Source organism: Zootermopsis nevadensis, unplaced genomic scaffold (genome assembly GCF_977971745.1).
Source record: "Zootermopsis nevadensis isolate Lab colony 2312 unplaced genomic scaffold, Znev_1.0 Znev_ptg000081l, whole genome shotgun sequence".
Classification (NCBI taxonomy): Eukaryota; Metazoa; Arthropoda; class Insecta; order Blattodea; family Termopsidae; genus Zootermopsis; species Zootermopsis nevadensis.
The window spans coordinates 183,244-201,122 of record NW_028259212.1 but is presented as its reverse complement, the minus strand read 5'-3'; the positions used below and the strand labels follow the sequence as shown (position 1 = coordinate 201,122).

General features: G+C 42.1%; 1 protein-coding gene across 1 annotated transcript; it reads left to right on the top strand.

The window, feature by feature from the left end:
• The first annotated feature begins 14,875 nt into the window (after positions 1-14,875).
• LOC147870978 (uncharacterized) lies at positions 14,876-17,827 on the top strand. The gene is made up of 3 exons (XM_087341510.1): positions 14,876-16,031; positions 16,581-16,795; positions 17,789-17,827. Exons 1-3 carry the CDS (start codon positions 14,876-14,878, stop codon positions 17,825-17,827), a joined length of 1,410 nt encoding a protein of 469 aa, XP_087197636.1.
• The last annotated feature ends 52 nt before the right edge of the window (positions 17,828-17,879 follow it).

Sequence of the window (17,879 nt, the reverse complement as noted above, 5' to 3'; positions counted from 1 at the left end):
TGTATACAGAATTTTGGTGGTGAATTCTTTTTAAAAACAACCACTGGGCAGACCAAGAAGTAGATGGTAGGTGGGCTGTGAGGACGGCAAATGGATGGAGTTGGCTCAGGATCGTGGCCGGTGACAGGCTTTGGTGCTACGTTATTGGACTTGAAGGTTCTACTACCAGGGTGTTAGTTATGTAGGCAGATAGGCGGCGTGTGTTGTCCCGTTTACTGTATTGTGCTGCTACCTACCTCCAGTGATAGTAAAATTACTATAAGACGATCGATCTGGCGGTAGCATCTATTATTAATTGACGGCATGTGCCGCTGCCAAGATCTTGGTCGGTAACAACGGTAGCCACCATCAAACTTGCCCTCATTCTCTTCACAACACATTCAATCATTTTAAAGTCGGCGTATGTTCCTCTGCAGTCCGGGTGACCAGGCTTTGAAAATGTGAGTTTTCAGGTTCTCACGATGGCAGGTTTGGAGTCTGCCGCGTAGTCTGGTAGAAACTGACCGACGATTCAGGGCGATGCCACAGGCAAGCTTCCTGTAACCCGTGGTCACTTCTGGAATTTTGGAGTAGGGCTTACGCAGATCGTTAACATTCCATGTCGTCGTTTTCTGGTTTTGGTTGTTTGCCATTCTGTAGCCAGAATGTGAAGCTTTTGTGGCAGGATTTCGAAAGCATCCGGTCTTAACCATTTTTCGAGTACGGCTTCTCTTACTGGGCGAGGACATAAATATCACAAACAGAAACACAGAAGCCCTACGAAATACCAGTAAGGATGTTCGTCCAGAATTAAACACAGAGGAAACGTCGTATTTTCATGTCTCGTCGTCATACTACAAGACGAAATCATGATTTAAAGGTAGCTAATGAATAATATTGTGAAGAAATTCAGATTTTGCAGAAACGACGAAACAACCATCACTTGTTTTTTTAGTCTTCACCAAATATTGCTGCGATAATGATATAAAGGAGGATGGGATGGGCAGGGTACATAGTACGAATGAGAGTACCGAAAAATGAACGGAAGAGACTACTCTGGATTGAAAGATAATATTAAAATGAGTCTCAGGGAAATGGGCGGGAGAGTGTGGAGTGGATTAATCTGGCAGTGTGGTTTATTGAACACGGTAGGGAACGTTCTGGCACCATGAACAGCGGGGAATTTCTTTGTCAGCCTTGAGTTTCTCGAGGAGTTTGTTATAGGTTAGGTTAGGTAGGAGATAGAAAGCAACAATGCTTTGATAACATTGTCAGATTCTCAAAAAGAGCTTTGTCTTTGTTGTTATTGAAATATTTGTCCATTGTTGTTGGGCAAATGCAGGACGCTGATTATCGTGTCCCATTGTTGAAGCAGCCGGTGCCTGTGTTTCGAAATGTGTTAACTGGGTGGAATAAGAACGCTGATCGCCTCAGTGTCTGTGCGGGGTGGGGTTCTTGCCGTAATTGCACCATATTCAGCTCTTTATTAAGCTGGTCTTGACGGAAATAGGAAGCAAGTAATTTTCCGCAGTTTACTTCAGTAGATCTGCGCACTGTTTGAACGCTGAACAATTAGCATTGTTCCAGAACGTTGCGTTCGCGAACTACAATTGTAATAGACAGTGAAATGTTGAAACGGTGTTGCAACAAACGCAGCACTGTGGTATGACATAAGCTTTTATAAGCCTTCGGAATGCACTCTTCGTGAACTCCTTCCTGCTTGTCGGCTACAAACATTCGCTTGCCTGATTCTGAACTGCGACCAAACGGGAGGATAGGCTTCTGAAATCTGTTAAAACGTTGCTACAGCCGAAGGCTGAGAAAGGAGGAATATTTAGTATGACCGTCCGGTTGGATACGAGCTTGCTACGAGGCCAACTGATTCTGTCCGTGTCAGAGTTCAGCAGCCTTTCTAATATTTATGGATTTGTGCCAGGGTCCTGAGAAGTTCTGTATTCAAACATGGCTTGTCGATCGATCCTTTGGCAACGAATCAGCAAGTTACAATGCTCTAACAGTGCTCACTTGCGGGGTTATGGAACGCGGTTGTGACCCGATTTAAACCACAACCCCAGCATTATGCCGGAGGGACTGAGGAAAACTACGAGCAGCCTCAGCAGATTCTGCCAGCCTCCAGGCCCAAGATCAGTCCCCGCGATGTTCCTTGTCCAAACTGGTTTGAACAAGTCAACTGAGTCATCCTTGCATGCATGGCCTGTCCGTCTCTTTGGACGCATCAATCAAAGCCACACAAACACAGCACGGCGATGAACAAGATTAAAGCAACGAAAGCACTCGCTGACTACCCATTTCACACACAATACAGAGAGGTCGGTAGGACCTATCCTCTGTGAGTTACCTTACAACCGATCGCTGAATCTAATCAGAAACACTTCCATGTTACATACACGTCAACATATCAAAAGCGGTGGGGGGGGGGGGCAAGACACGATAACGCCCGTGATTTTAACACCACCCAAACCTGTTTTATCACGGACTCCAAACGCAAACTCTAACCTAAATCTTCACAAAACAATACCGGCGTTTGCATGTATCTACATGACTGAAACGTTCATGATTATACAATTTAATGCCAAAGTGGGCACTACCAGAACACGCCAAAAACATTCCTCCTTCGGAAAGTAACATATGCCACTTTGACACACACCAACTAGAGATACCACACGTTATCAATACAAGAATGTTTCATGGCAGTGCTGGGCTGAATTCTGGAACAAGTGCGGATGAGAGTCCATCCACAGTTAAACAAGTGCAGACAAAACGGCTTTCGCAATGAATAATGCAGAAACAGATTTTTATGTTTTAATAAAAAGAGTATTTACAATTTTCATCTTCATAACAATCCATGAATGAAAACGACAGTGAACGTTCAATGCCACAGCACGCAGTTCAGGCTATAAAGAGGCTGAACCAATAGCACTGCTCGAATGAAACTCATTTCGACCGATTTCAAAAGTAGGCCTACTGTCTGTGGTTAGTACTGCGGGTGCACAATGACTCTAATTAGAATCAAAGGCAGTGTCTTAAAATAATGCCGCATGAACTTCGGTTAATTAATACTAATTGAAACGAAGGCCACTTGGAGAGGCAAATTCATTAAAGGAAACGAACTATTGCCCGATTATGGGGCTCCTAACACTTAACAACCAACGGATGCTTCTCATGCATTCGAAGCATGAGGTGCGGTACACGGCGCCTCACTGACGACGACGTTTAACATAGCCTGAATTGTTTATCCGGTAGTACTTTCGACCACTTGCATCTACAAATTCGTCCACGAACAATACATCAAATCTGGTTTGGTTTCATATAGGATTTGAGACTTTCGCGGCGAGTACAATCAATAAAATCTTCTCGGGCAATCAGCCGCGTCAAGTGGTCACCGTAGTAAACCGACGTTTCGGGAACCAACTCTGTCCCCATCATCAGGGTTCTGATGTGTCTGGCTACCTCGGAAGCCGCGACTCGCAGCGTGTTACATGTCCCACCCACATCTTAACCTCGGTACTAAAGAAAGGAGAAATACTCCGGACAGAGCAGAACGTAAGTGCATCAGACTACAAGAAACAGAACGCCAAGTACACCTTACACAAAGGCAGGGCTGGTTTAATTTCTTTGAAGAGGCGTTTTAATCTATAATTATGAAGTAGCTTCAAGCCGTGACAAGCTATCACGTGTGCAGTGTGTAGGCGCGGGTTTATTTTTTTGTAACTCTGATTATAAATACAGTTCCAGGAGCTGTTCAGACGGAACTTAATTTTGCATGAGATGACATTGAGCCTCCTCGCGCCGTATAATGAACCATCACCCCCATTTTACGACGCAACTAACGGAGGTCGATTACAGGCAACCGCCTCATCCTACAGCGACTGGGAACTGCCCGTGTTTAAACACGACTGTAAAATAACGAGTCGCAAAAGAAAAGCATTATTCTCCGCAATGCAAACACGGAGCGATCTCAAAGCAACTTCACACATTTCAAGTTTTGAAACATTTTTAACTACCTTTCGACAACTCCACTGTTCAGATGACATCGTAAGAACATGACTGAGGCTCATCTGGTCAAGACATTTCCAGCTCTTTATGGAACACGAAAGTTCATCCCCCGGTGAACCCTACCTAACCTAAGCCAGATTAAGTTCACCTCACTCTATGGCAGGGGTGCTCAAACCGTCGCTTGGGCGCGCCCTGGTATGTATGTGCATATATATTATGTGTCACCCTGTTGACAGAAAATATTGTTACCTAATACGAGAAAACAACATCGGCAGTATTTCACAGTGACTATTACTGTGAGCAATTGTTCTACATACTCACTAACAATGTCAAATCAAAAATAGGACACAAGTCACTAATGGGAAATACGATTAAAAACTGCAACAACAGAAATTAAACCCCACAATGAAAGATTACTCAGGCAAATCCAGTGCCAAATATATCAGCACAGACCGGTTTTGGTAAAGAAAACTACTGATTAATATGAACCTGTCTGGAACAGTAGTAGCATCTTGAAAAAAAAATGACAACAAATTTCCAATATGTAAGATGTGAGGTTCTCACAGCGGTGAGTGTGAAGATTTCTGTCTTCTGGGTTGCTGCGCTGTGTAGTCTGGTTGATGTTAACCAACGTTTCGGAGGTCATACTGCCTCCGTCATCAGGGCGATTCATCGACCATACTACACGGCGCAACAACCCAGAAGACAGAAATCTTCGAAGTTCCAATACATTTTCATTTTCCTCAATCGTAAACTTGTGGCTCTTATTTCGATTGCGTGAAGATGATTTTTAATAAAGAAGCTTAAATAATAATATATTTGATCCGCTCGAGCTTTAAATATTCAATGTTGCTATATGATTGGAAAAGATTGATCACCCCTGTTCTATGGTTTAAACAGGACGGACTAAGGGCCGGCGAAGTACGGAAAAAGTTACCCGGAAAAGAATAACTGAATGTATGTATGTGGTTTATTTTTTTATCAGCTTCAATTGAGAGTTTTAAGAGTCGCGATAACAAAGAGAACTCAGCTGTTGAGCGCCGTATTAGCGGATCGCCATAAAGCGGAGCGCCGAAAAGCGGGGCCCTACTGTACAGTCATGATGGCGACGTGCTTGTACTACAAACTTCATTTCGCAGCGGTCTGAATAGACATACACAGATTAAAACCATTTCATTTACAATTGCTTTCCGTTTCATTTCACTACTGCTTTCAAATTTACATCGTGCTAAATTGAAGTTGGTGGTCTTCTGCTTTGTTGGGTCTGTATACATGGTACTTAGTTTTCAGCCAGATTTTATCCCACGGCTGGCAAAGCCCAGAGTTGTTGCAACACGTGTTAAGGTAAACTGCTCTGCGCACATGAATCACCAAGTCAGCTGACCGGGGGGGGGGGGGATCGCTTCGCTACTTTACTTGAGCTTTCCAAATCTGTTTCCAGATTTTACATATCACGAACGGTTTAGATTCTACAAACATTTATTTAAACGAACAAAGGCGCATCGCACCTCACGCTACTTCTGCGTCTGCGCAGTTCCGTCATACTATGCAGAGATACTCAATTGTAAAGCATGTATAAAGGGAGTATTTAGAATAAAGCCAATATATAAACTTCCTTTCATTGTATTCATTGCCTAAATATAATTCAATTACAAAGCCGTATTTACGTCAGATTCTCCGGAAACCGTGGTTCCACTGTCAATCTTTTCCTTTTCACCTATCTTTTATGCCGATCCTTTAGCTAGTCTCTGAAGCTGGGCTAACCTGCAGACAAGCGGTTGGATGGGGTAGTTTTGTGCATGACTGTACACCTCGCAGTGTATATACAAGGACAGTTCATTCAGTGACCTAACTGCACATGCGTAATGGACAGAGATTTCTCTCTTAGCTACATCATCCATGCATTTGTCATTCTGCATTCCAGTTGTTAAGTTACAAGAGATTCTTTTATTCGAGTATGAAGCTCCCGGCAACGACAAGTTAACCACCCACATCCATCTGAGCTAGAAAGTGTGGAGCACACTCGTTCAGCGCGGGTTTTAAGCACACCGACAGCCTTGCAGTTACACGCACCATATTGCTATCTACCCCGCCTTCATCTAGGTAGAATATTTGTCTTCCTTCATTGCGAAGCGTTGTAGTATTCACTAAATACCTCCCTCGCCTGATTATTATGTCCGGCCTTTCAATCAAGATCTTGCGCTTACCGAGACATTTCTTCCACTTAGACCATAAGTGAGTGGTCCCCAACCTCTTTGTGCCTATGGGAACATTTGACTGTTAATGAGATCGTGGCGGGCACCAACTAATTAACAAAGCCAAATTTTCTTTTCTCTGGACAAATAAGATATGGACGCCAAATAATACACAAAACAACACGACGTTAAATGATACAAGAAACTGTGCAATCAAAAATACGTACTGTCTAAAAGTACAATTATTATTACTCAAGTGGGAAGTTAGTGTGATGTTTGGCGCTGCATTTCATCGGCCATTTTTTCAAATTTGGGAGTGTAGGATGATGTTGCTGCTCGCAAACAATCATCAAGATGGGCGTCAGTAAGTCGAGATCTGTGCTTTGATTTAATAATGTTAATGGTTGAACGGCCTTCATTATTCAGTAAAACTTCTTTCCGTATCAACGCGGACGCCCGCGGGCACCGCGTTGGGGACCACTAGTGTATGTCATATCGCCCTCACATCTTCATAACCGTAATTATCAGAGTGAATGATATGCTGTTTGCCAGCCAACCACCAACCTCACATTCCTTTATTTGATCACCCTAATAATATGTTGTAAATACGTCTATATTTTCGGGTCAGTGCCATTCGGCAAAAAGTGAAACGAAAAAGTCTAACTGCATTGTTATGTTACCTTGGAAACGTCAATTGTTTACTCGGCATTATTGTTATCTTGCAAACGTCACCTGTTTAGTCAATATTATTGTTACCTAGGATACGTTACACGAAAAAGTGAAACTGCATTGTTATGTTACCTAGGAAACGTCATCTGTTTACTCGGCATTGTCGTTACCTATAAAACATTTCATTACATTACCTTACATTACATTCAGCTACCACAGATCCATCTTAAGCGTAACTAATTCAAGTTGATTAAGCAAAGTCTTAATCAAACTTTACTCAATTGTAAGGCATGTATAAAGGAAATATTTAGAATAAAGCCAATATATAAACTTCCTTTCCGTATAGACGTATTTACGTCAAATTCTCCGGAACCTTAGTTCCACTGACAACTTTTTTCCTCTTTAGTATTTGTCCAGCTTTGGCAGGGTCTGCTTTTCCCCTCTCTTTGGAGGTTTTGCTTGATCTATGGGATATTTAGGTAGGACTCCTTGGACGAGGGATCGGCCCGTCTACCTGTCCTCTTCCTGTACACAGGACAGCACAACATCCATGGCTTGAGTGGGATTCGAACCCACGGTCCCAGCGGCACAAGGCCCAGGCCTCAGACCGCGCGGCCACAGTGACGGCTCCTAATAATATACGGCGAAGATCTCAAATTTTGGACCTTCTCATTATGCAGCTTCCCCAGCCCACTCAGGGCTACATTTTCCCCTCAGCGCCCTCAATATGAGCTCTTTCCACCACGTCAGGGATCACGTTACACGCCGATACGAAGAACAGGCAAAAATAGATTTAATATAATCGACGGGAAGACCAAATATTCTGAAGTGCAAGCTAGCAGTAAGCAAGCATTCCACGAAACGTCGAAGAATCACGAAATTTATACCAAAATCGGTGCAAAGAAACACGCGAAATTTTGTATACACACAGACCGCAAAATATACCTAAAATTAGATTCAAAAAAATGCTTATCTCGGTTGCTGTTCGTGATATAAATAAAGGCTTGCATAATTTGAAAACTTACACTACACTATTCTGTTCTGTTCTTGAATGGGGCAGGCTGAGATGCCGAGGCTAAACAGAACACTTGCGGGTTCTAAGAAACAGACACGTACATAAAACCTCGTACTTCAGATCAGGTAGTCTGTAAATCCATATCGGTCATGTGGCTTCCCCCTATTCTTCTAGAAGAACGAAACTAGGCAATAAACAAAGCTCGCTCTGCGATTTTTCAACGCAGCTCAAAAATGCATACGCATGCGCGACAGATAATTAATTACGACGTCCTAAAGTGTCTGAATAGGAAAGCTTTAAAATGTTTTTAAGGAATGATCATTTATATAAATATCACCATACTGACCAAAAGAAATAATCATGTAATTGGTATTGAATGAAATAAGATTCCTCTGAGCAAATCCAGATGGCTCTGCTAAACGCCGCCGTCTACAGGACATGACGTGGAGACTGCTACATGCGTATTACTTAATCGAAAGTGTAGTCTTCGTTTTGATTAGTCAGGTCAACGACACTTCTGGACACATACTCGCCGCTGTGAAAACCTCAAATCTTACATGTGCAGCTACTTCGGAAAGACAACGAATATCTCAAGTATCATTTGATCTAAGTCGCTTCTGGTGCACCTACTCTGATAGCATCTGCAATGAAACCATCCTTCCAGGGGTCAAGTGCCTTAGTTTACAACGAAATGGCACACAAAGCCTCTGCTTCCACTGAGAGTGACAGGAGATCCAAATCATAAAAGACTTCCTGTCGGCTACATTGAAAACGTCCATCCAGAACAGCAAGTTGTAAAAAGAAGCCCATTTCTAGGCCCCCCTCGGTCAACAGTCAATGGGGAGAAACTCTGCCTCCTTAACCCTTTGAAGCCGAAGATCGTCTGAATATTATTTATGAATTCAGTCCGTACCGCGAAGAAAACACTACACCTCACCATTACGAAATTCAGCTGGTTAACCCTTTGAAGCCGAAGAAGAGAGAGAGAGAAAGAGGAAATTGGTGGGGGAGAAGTGAGAGGCACTTCGAAAGCCGAACGAGAGAGAGAGAGAGAAGAGAGAAAGTGGGGGGAGTAGCGATAGGCACTACTGTTATAAATGGGGGAGGGGTATAAAGTTGGTTGTGGGCTACGAAGGTTCCCAGGCAGTGCCCGCTCGTCCTTCTGGTATGAATAAGTTTAGTGAGGACAAGGGATTTAGGAGACGGGATGGGGTAAGAAATAGGGAAGGGGGGAGTTGTTCCGAAGCTCGTCTTCATAATATTTACGAATCCAGACCGTACCGCGAAGAAAACACTTCACTTAACCATTAGAAGTCGAATCAGGCGGTACCACATAAGATTTAACAAAAGAACATCCCGGTCAAACCCTTAACCATTGTATCAAAAAGCGAAAGGTCCAAGGCCCTTATTGTCACGTGACGGCTGCTGACGTAGAAAAGTCTTTAAAGGAAAAATTAGCCTGCACAAGACTTCTCCCTTTTAGGGAAAATTGACCTCTGGTGCACCCCTCATCGCGGTACCAACAGCGGCTCATTCCGACGTTGCAATATCCACTAGTATCTCTTAAAATATACAAAAACAATAATTCTGCCTGTTGTTTTGTATGGGTGCGTGCGAAACATGGTCTGCAAGCAGAACAACACAAGCGCGGCTAGAATAACAATGGCATTCTGTAATTGTTTTCAAATTTTAAATCGAATACGGCGATCCGATGCGTCCCTAAAATGCCCCCCCCCAACGCCGGAAACCCATATTCGGGAACCGTCATTTCAAATCTGGAAGGAATTAAGATTTCGTCTCACAAATAACTTTTACGTCACGTCGTCGCTACACGGAAAGTCTGGAAGAAAGACGTTCAAGCCACTGAGTGTCGCCTCTCTCTTCCGATTCAATAAATTAACAAAGCCAAAATTAATAAACTCGATCAATTCGGATACAGTAAGAAGTATCAAATATCAAATCACGCCTCCTTCGTTTATATAAACCAGATTAATATGCCTCGAAGGTATCACCACCTTGTCGAAGGCAATCTGCCGGGTGAGGAGGCTTGCGTGCTCAAATGACCCTTAGGGCTATGCCGGCCGGAGCTTTGGCTCATGGTAGGGTTACCCAAGCCGGACAGGTCTAAGGAGATGCGCTAGACTAAGAGTGATACCCTGGTCCTCCAGGTTGGGGGTTGGGTGTAGGGCTAACAACCTTTCACCTTTAAAAAAATATGTGTTACGAAAAAATCAACCAAGCCTCGGATCAGGACGGACTCTTTGGCACGACCACGGCAATTGAAAAAGGACATGAGATTTGGTACTTGGAACATTAGGAGCCTCTATAGGGCTGGGGCACTGAAATCAGTGTGTAGGGAATTAGGGAATTATAAGTTAGACTTAGTGGCAGTGCAGGAAGTGCGATGGGAGGGGGAGGGCACGATCCCAGTGGACAATTTTACATTTTTCTATGGAAAGGGGAATGACAATCATCAGCTAGGGACGGGTTTTTTTGTTCATAGCAGAATTAGGGCAGCAGTTAAGAGAGTAGAATTTGTTAGTGACAGGTTGTCTTACGTAATTTTGGAAGGACGTTGGTGCGACATCATTGTCCTTAATGTTCATGCCCCAACTGAAGACAAAAGCGATGATATCAAGGATAGCTTTTATGAAGAATTGGAATCAGTATTTGATACATTTGGCAAGTATCACATGAAAATTCTGCTAGGAGATTTCAATGCAAAAATTGGGAGGGAGGATATCTTCAAACCCACAATAGGCAGCGAGAGTCTCCATGCACTTAGCAATGATAACGGTGTTAGAGCAGTAACCTTTGCTACGTCAAAAGATTTAATTATAAAAAGTACAAAATTTCCACACCGTGATGTTCATAAATACACTTGGACTTCTCCAGATGGCAGAACACACAATCAAATAGATCATGTTTTAGTAGATAAGAGAAGGCAGACAAATGTAATTGATGTGAGATCATTCAGAGGAGCAGATTGCGACACTGATCATTATCTGGTGGTAGCAAAAGTGAGGGAGCGGCTTTCAGTAAGCAGACGAACTAAACAAAATTTTGACACAGAAAGATTTGATTTGAAAAAATTAAGTGAGGGAGAGGCAAAGGAACAATATCAAGTTGAAATTTCGAATAGGTTTCAAATTTTAGAGACAAATGAGGATAATGAAAGTGTGGACATCAACAGGGAGTGGGAAAATGTCAGAAACTGCATCAACATTTCAGCAAAAGAGAAACTAGGATACTACAGGAGAAAGCAAAATAAACCGTGGTTTGATGAAGAATGTTCAAAATTAATAGATCGAAGGAAGCAAACAAAATTTCAATGTTTGCAGAACCCAAACAAAACAAATGCGAATAATCTATGTAACGTGAGACGTGAGGCTAGTAGAACCTTTAGGACTAAGAAAAGGGAATACCTGAAGGGCAAAATTGCTGAACTTGAGACAAATAATAAGGGAAAAAAACATCAGAGACCTGTACAGAGGCATTAATAACTTTAAGAAAGGATATCAACCCCAGACCAATTTGGTAGAGGATGATAGTGGCAATTTGCTTGCAGATCCAATAAAAATTGTGAATAGGTGGAAAAATTTCTTTAGCGAGCTCTTAAATGTTCATGATACTGGTGATATTAGACAGATTAAAATGCATACAGCTGAACTGTTGGTGCCAGAACCTAGCTTAGATGAAGTGGAACTAGCCATTGGGAAGTTGAAAAGTTATAAATCTCCAGGAATTGATCAGATTCCGGCCGAATTAATTAAAGCAGGTGGCAAAGGGTTGCATATGAGGATCCATAAGCTTATTCAGTTAATTTGGGGTAAGGAAGAGATGCCACAACAATGGAAGGAATCCATAATTATTCCTATTCATAAGAAGGGGGACAAGACTGAGTGTGGTAATTACCGAGGAATATCGCTGCTATCAACCTCATACAACATTCTATCCAACATTCTTTTGGCAAGATTAACCCCATATGCGAATGAAATTATTGGGGATCATCAGTGTGGGTTCAGACGAAACAGATCAACGATTGATCAGATCTTTTGCATTCGTCAGATACTAGAGAAAAAATGGGAGTTCGGTGGGACCGTACATCAGTTATTTATAGATTTCAAAAAAGCCTATGACTCTGTGAAGAGAGAAGTGCTATATAATATTCTTATTGAATTTGGTGCACCAAAGAAGCTAGTGGGTCTAATAAAAATGTGCTTAAATGAAACCTGTAGCAAAATTCGAGTAGGTAAATATGTATCTGAGACATTCCTCATCAAGAACGGTCTAAAACAAGGAGATGCTTTGTCTCCCTTGCTCTTTAACTTTGCGCTAGAATACGCCATCAGGAAGGTCCAAGGTAGGCAGGAGGGTTTGCAATTGAATGGGACACATCAGCTATTGGCATTTGCTGATGATGTTAATTTATTGGGGGACGATATAAGTACAATAAAGAGGAACGCAGAAGTTTTACTAGAGGCTGGTAGACAAGTAGGGGCTGGAAGTAAATTCAGAAAAAACTAAGTACATGTTAGTATCTCGTAATCAGAAGACAGGCGGGCAAAATTATCTTAGGGTAGCCAATAAGTCCTTTTAAAGGGTTACAAAGTTCAAATATTTGGGAACAACAATAAAAAATCAAAACGATACTTGTGAGGAAGTTAGGAGGAGACTAAATTCCGGAAATGCTTGCTACTTCTCAGTCCAAAATATTTTGTCTTCCCGTCTGATTTCTAAGAACCTGAAAATTAAAGTATACAAAACAATAATCTTGCCTGTTGTTTTGTATGGGTGCGAAACATGGTCTCTCACTCAGAGGTAGGAACACAGATTGCAGGTGTTTGAGAATCGGGTGTTGAGGAGGATATTTGGGCCTAAGAGAGAAGACGATGGGGCGTGGAGAAAACTGCACAATGACGAGCTTAAAAATCTGTACTGCTCCCCCAGTATTGTGAGGGTGATTAAGTCGAGAAGAGTGAGATGGGCGGGACATGTAGCGCGCATGGATGGGACAAGAGGTGTGCACCGGGTACTGGTTGGGAAACCTGAAGGGAAGAGACCGCTGGGGAGACCTAGACGTAGATGGGAGGATAATCTCAGGCGGGATCTATGGGAGATAGGAGTTGAAGGAAACTGGATTTTGTTGGCCCAGGACAAGGTCCGGTGGAGGGCTTTGGTTAATTCGGTGATGAACCTTCGGGTTCGGTAAGCCATCTAGTTAGTTAGTTAGTTATGGGTGTGTGTGTCCGTGTAAGGTGTGGATATTTTTGTAGGGGTGGATGTCTAGTTATGTGTGTAGGGTGTTCTACGGAGTGTAGTAAAATAGTAAAAATGTCTGCCGCAATCACATTGCGAAGAGACTGCTTCATAGTGTGGTGGCCAACACATCTTGGAAAGAGAGAGTTTGTCATGTTTGAAAGGCTCTAAGTTGCAGGTACTCTTGGCTTTGGCCGCAGCTTGTCACCAAAGATGTGATTCCTCTTCCTGGAAAGAATATGGTATTTCCTTTTATCAGCTTCATTCTCAGTTCAAACTAATGCCACAGGAAGAATTTCAAAACGTCAGTCATTCTGAATCTGTTTGGAAGCAGATGGGGGGGGGGGGGCTCTGCAGTTTCACTCATTTAGGAAATGCGGTGATGAAGATCTCTGGCATAGCTATACCGGACAGTTTTGATAATAGTGGATGTCGGTTCTCTGACCCAGGAGGACTTTAAAAGTGTGCTGACCACGCATTACTTAGTTTGTATTTTCTCTATGTAAATCTGTAAAGAGATGTCAAAGCGGGAGGTATTAAGTGTTGATTGCTGCATGTGCCAAAATGAAGTCTGACGAAGGTAAGTTCGTGTTCTTAAGTATGGTTACCAGGGGACTTGGTCATTGGGTGTGTTATAGATGCTCGTGAAGTAAAACCTGGTGGCAGAGGGGCTGTGTAGTGGCGACATATGCAATAATCGTTTATAGTGCTTCCTTCATTGAGCTGTAATTTACAAAATCCCACCTGTTTTCATAAATGATGGAAGATATTTAGGTTATGGAAATGTTTGGTAGTTTGTGTCTTATAGGTGATGTTGGTCGGACTTTTCAAATGACGCAGCTCGCGAGTCGTCTACGCCCTCCTGCAAATTTAGTTGTGAGAAATTATCGAGCAGGGAAAATGTCGCTGCTGAATTTGCGTGATGTCTTGAGTGTCAACATGAAATGTGACGAGGATAAGTTCGTGTTGGAAAGGATGTGGACGATTTCACTGAGTGATTTATAGGTAGACGTGCAGGTATTCAAGATTTGTGTCTGGTATCGATCTGAGCAGGGTGTCGAAGGTTGCTGGGTTCAGTAACAATCCGGTGACCGAGAGGTTATGTGATAAATGTGCGCTAGGATGTAGGTCATCCAGTGGCGAAATTTTGGTTATTTGTTTCATAGTCTCCCCCGCAGGTATTTCCACCTTGGCGTGGTGGGGGGGCTTGGGTGTCCCGATAATCCCGAGAGCTATGCCGGCGGTAGCTTTGCTACCGGTAGGGTCTCCCAAGCCGGACAGGTCAAGGGTAGGGACCAGACTAAGAGAAATACCCTGGTCCTCCAGGTTGGGGGTTGGATCGTAGGGCCAACACCCCTACATCTGTAAAAAAATTATATATGTTGAGAAGCCTCTATTGAAGCCTCGGATGAATGGGAAAAAGAATGTACGGCAACGACCTTGGCGACGGAATATGGCTTTCGAATTTGGTACTTGGAACGTCAGAACCCTTTATAAAACTGGAGCCCTACTATCAGTTATCTCACAAATACAAAAATATAATATATCAGTAACAGCTGTCCAAGAAACCAGGTGGCATGGGAGTGGAATTAGTGATGTTAAGAAGCACACTGTGCTATATAGTGGGAAGAATGAAGGTAGGCATGAATATGGAGTAGCATTTATCGTAGGACCAAGATTTAAAAATAACATTTTAGATTATCAAGCCATCAATGAGAGAATGTGTGTGATGAGACTTAAGATGAAATTCTACAATGTAGCAATGATTAACATATATGCCCCAACAGAAGAGACAGAGCCGAACGAGAAAGATGAATTCTACCATAAACTGGAAAGGGTGTTAGATGCCTTACCATCGAATGATGTTAAAATAATTTTAGGCGACTTTAACGCCAAGATAGGAAAGGAAGAGGAATTTAGAAGCATCATTGGGAGGAACAGCTTACATGATATCTCCAATGATAATGGGAGAAGACTGATAGACTTTGCTGAGAGTAAGAATATGGTAGTAAGTTCAACACAGTTCGCACATAAGAACATACATAAGCAGACATGGAGGTCACCAAATGGTCAAGTGTTTAATCAAATAGATCATGTATTAATAGATAAGAGAAGAGCTTCGGGAATACAAGATGTGAGGTCATTTAGAGGGGCTGACGGAGATACAGATCACTACCTCGTTAGAGCAAGATACCTGTGTAAGATAACCAGGACACCTAGACAGAATTTGGAAAAAATTCCTAAAATTCCTAAAATAAAGGTGGTGGCTTTGGAAGAACAAGAAATTAAATTTAACTACCAACAATCCATTGTAAGAGAATTTGAAGACCGGAAAGATAAAATGGAGGAAGGAGTCGAGACTTGTTGGGAAGAGTTGAAAGCAGTGATTAAGAGAGCAACGGAAAAAAATATCGGATATGAGGAAAGGATACCAAGGAATGAATGGTATGATGATGAATGTGCAGCAAGTCTCGAGGAAAGGAATGTAGCGCGTAAAATATATCTGGGGCGCCCAACAAGAATTAAATACAAAGAGTATCAGGAGAAACATAGAATAGCGAATCATATATGTAGACGGAAAAAAAGAGCAGTATACAATAAACGCTTGGAAGAAATGGAAAATAACTTCAAAGAGAACAACCTTAAACAAGCTTATAAAGAAGTGAACTATAATAGGAAAGGCTATGCCCCCAAAACAAACCTGATTAGAATTGGAGATGAAATTATTGGTACAACGGAAGGGATCCTGAATAAATGGAAGGAACATTTCCAACAGCTACTTAACACCGAGGCAAGTAAGGAAGAGACCGGAAGGAGCATCATTGAGGTAGAGGAAATGGAACTAGAGCCACCAGATAGACTGGATGTGTCCCTGGCCATAAAAGCCCAAAAAAGAGGTAAGGCCCCGAGCATAGATAATATACCAGCAGAGTTAATTAAATCGGGTGGAACAGCATTGGAAAACATAATATATACTCTCGTGAAGCAGATATGGCAAAAAGAGCAAATACCCGAAGAATGGAAAATCGGATTGATATGTCCAATATATAAAAAAGGGGACAGGTTGAATTGCCAGAACTATAGAGGTATAACCCTATTATGTACGGTCTATAAAATATTTACTTATTTACTGCGGAAAAGACTGGAGGAAGATTATAATAAAATTATAGGGGAATACCAATCAGGCTTCCGCGCTGGAAGGTCGACAATAGATCAAATCTATACTGTGAAAGGTATAGCTGAAAAATTTTGGGAATTTGATCTCAATCTCTATCATCTATTTATTGATTTTCGAACGGCATATGATAGCATAAGTAGAGAAGGACTATATAAAATCATGGCGGAACAAGGGATACATTCAAAGATGATACGACTGGTAAAAATGACTATGTCTGGCTCCAAGGCCCGGGTTAAGATCTGTGGCGGTATGACTGACCTATTTGAAGTTGGATCGGGACTTAAACAAGGGGATGGTCTAGCACCAATGCTCTTTAATCTTGCTCTGCACTGGGTTGTTAAACAAACCAAGGTGGATCTCAATAGCACATTATTGTATAAGAATGCCCAAATAGTAGGATATGCCGATGACCTCGATATAATGGGTCGAACGCTACCAGCATTAGAAGGAATATATAAGGATCTGGAATTAGGAGCTGCTAAAGTAGGGCTACATGTTAATGAAAGGAAGACTAAATGGATGATACAAAGTAGAGATAGACAAAGAATAACGATCCAGCCTAACATGACATTGGAGATATTCCAAGAAGTACAAGAATTTAAATATCTTGGAACAATCCTGACAAGTAATAATGATGAGTTGACTGAAGTACAAAGTAGAATAACAGCAGCAAATAAAATATATTTTGCGTTAAAAAGGATTATGAAATCTAATTGTGTACATAAAAGCAGTAAAATAAGGATACATAAGACCATCATCAGGAGTATCCTCTGCTATGCAAGTGAGCTCTGGACACTGACAAAGAAAACAGAAATGATGCTGGGCGCACTTGAGAGGAAGATTTTGAGAAGAATCTTTGGACCAGTTCAGGAAAACTCGAAGTGGAGGATACGCTACAATCATGAGCTATATAGACTATATAAAAGTGATGATATAGTAACTCACATTAAACTGAGAAGGTTGGAATGGGCTGGACATGTTTACAGGATGGAAGAGTATAGGATACCCAAAAAAATATTGGAAGGAACAATATATGGGAGAAGGCCAGTGGGAAGACCTAAAGGTAGATGGCTGGATGCAGTGACGACTGACTCCAGAAATCTCCTTGGAACAGCAGCTTGGAGAAGGATAGCGTTGGATAGAGAGGATTGGAGGAAGAAGATAGAGGAGGCTAGGGCTCGATTTTGGGCTGTTACGCCATAGTAGTAGTAGTAGTAATTTCATAGTGCTTCGTGCTAAGTTGATTGAGCTGTAGTTTATTGGGTGTGGTTGGTTTCGTAAATTATTTTAAGATTTTTGAGGTTATGGAAGTGTTTGGTAGTTGGTTTCTTATAGGCGACGTTGGTAGGCTAGTTTCTCCTTCATTTTCAGTACTTTAGTTCCTGCCATTATTAAGTGAGAAGATGTCACTAATGGTAGTCACAGAAGTAAGTTTCAGATGCATATAAGTTTACAATCTGTGGAGTGGTATTTCAGGCAGCATTTGGTTCGGCAGTGTCGTGTAGTGTTCGTTGACGGTCATGTACCTCAGAGGAATTGTCGGCAGATGAAAGGAGAGGTCGTCAGG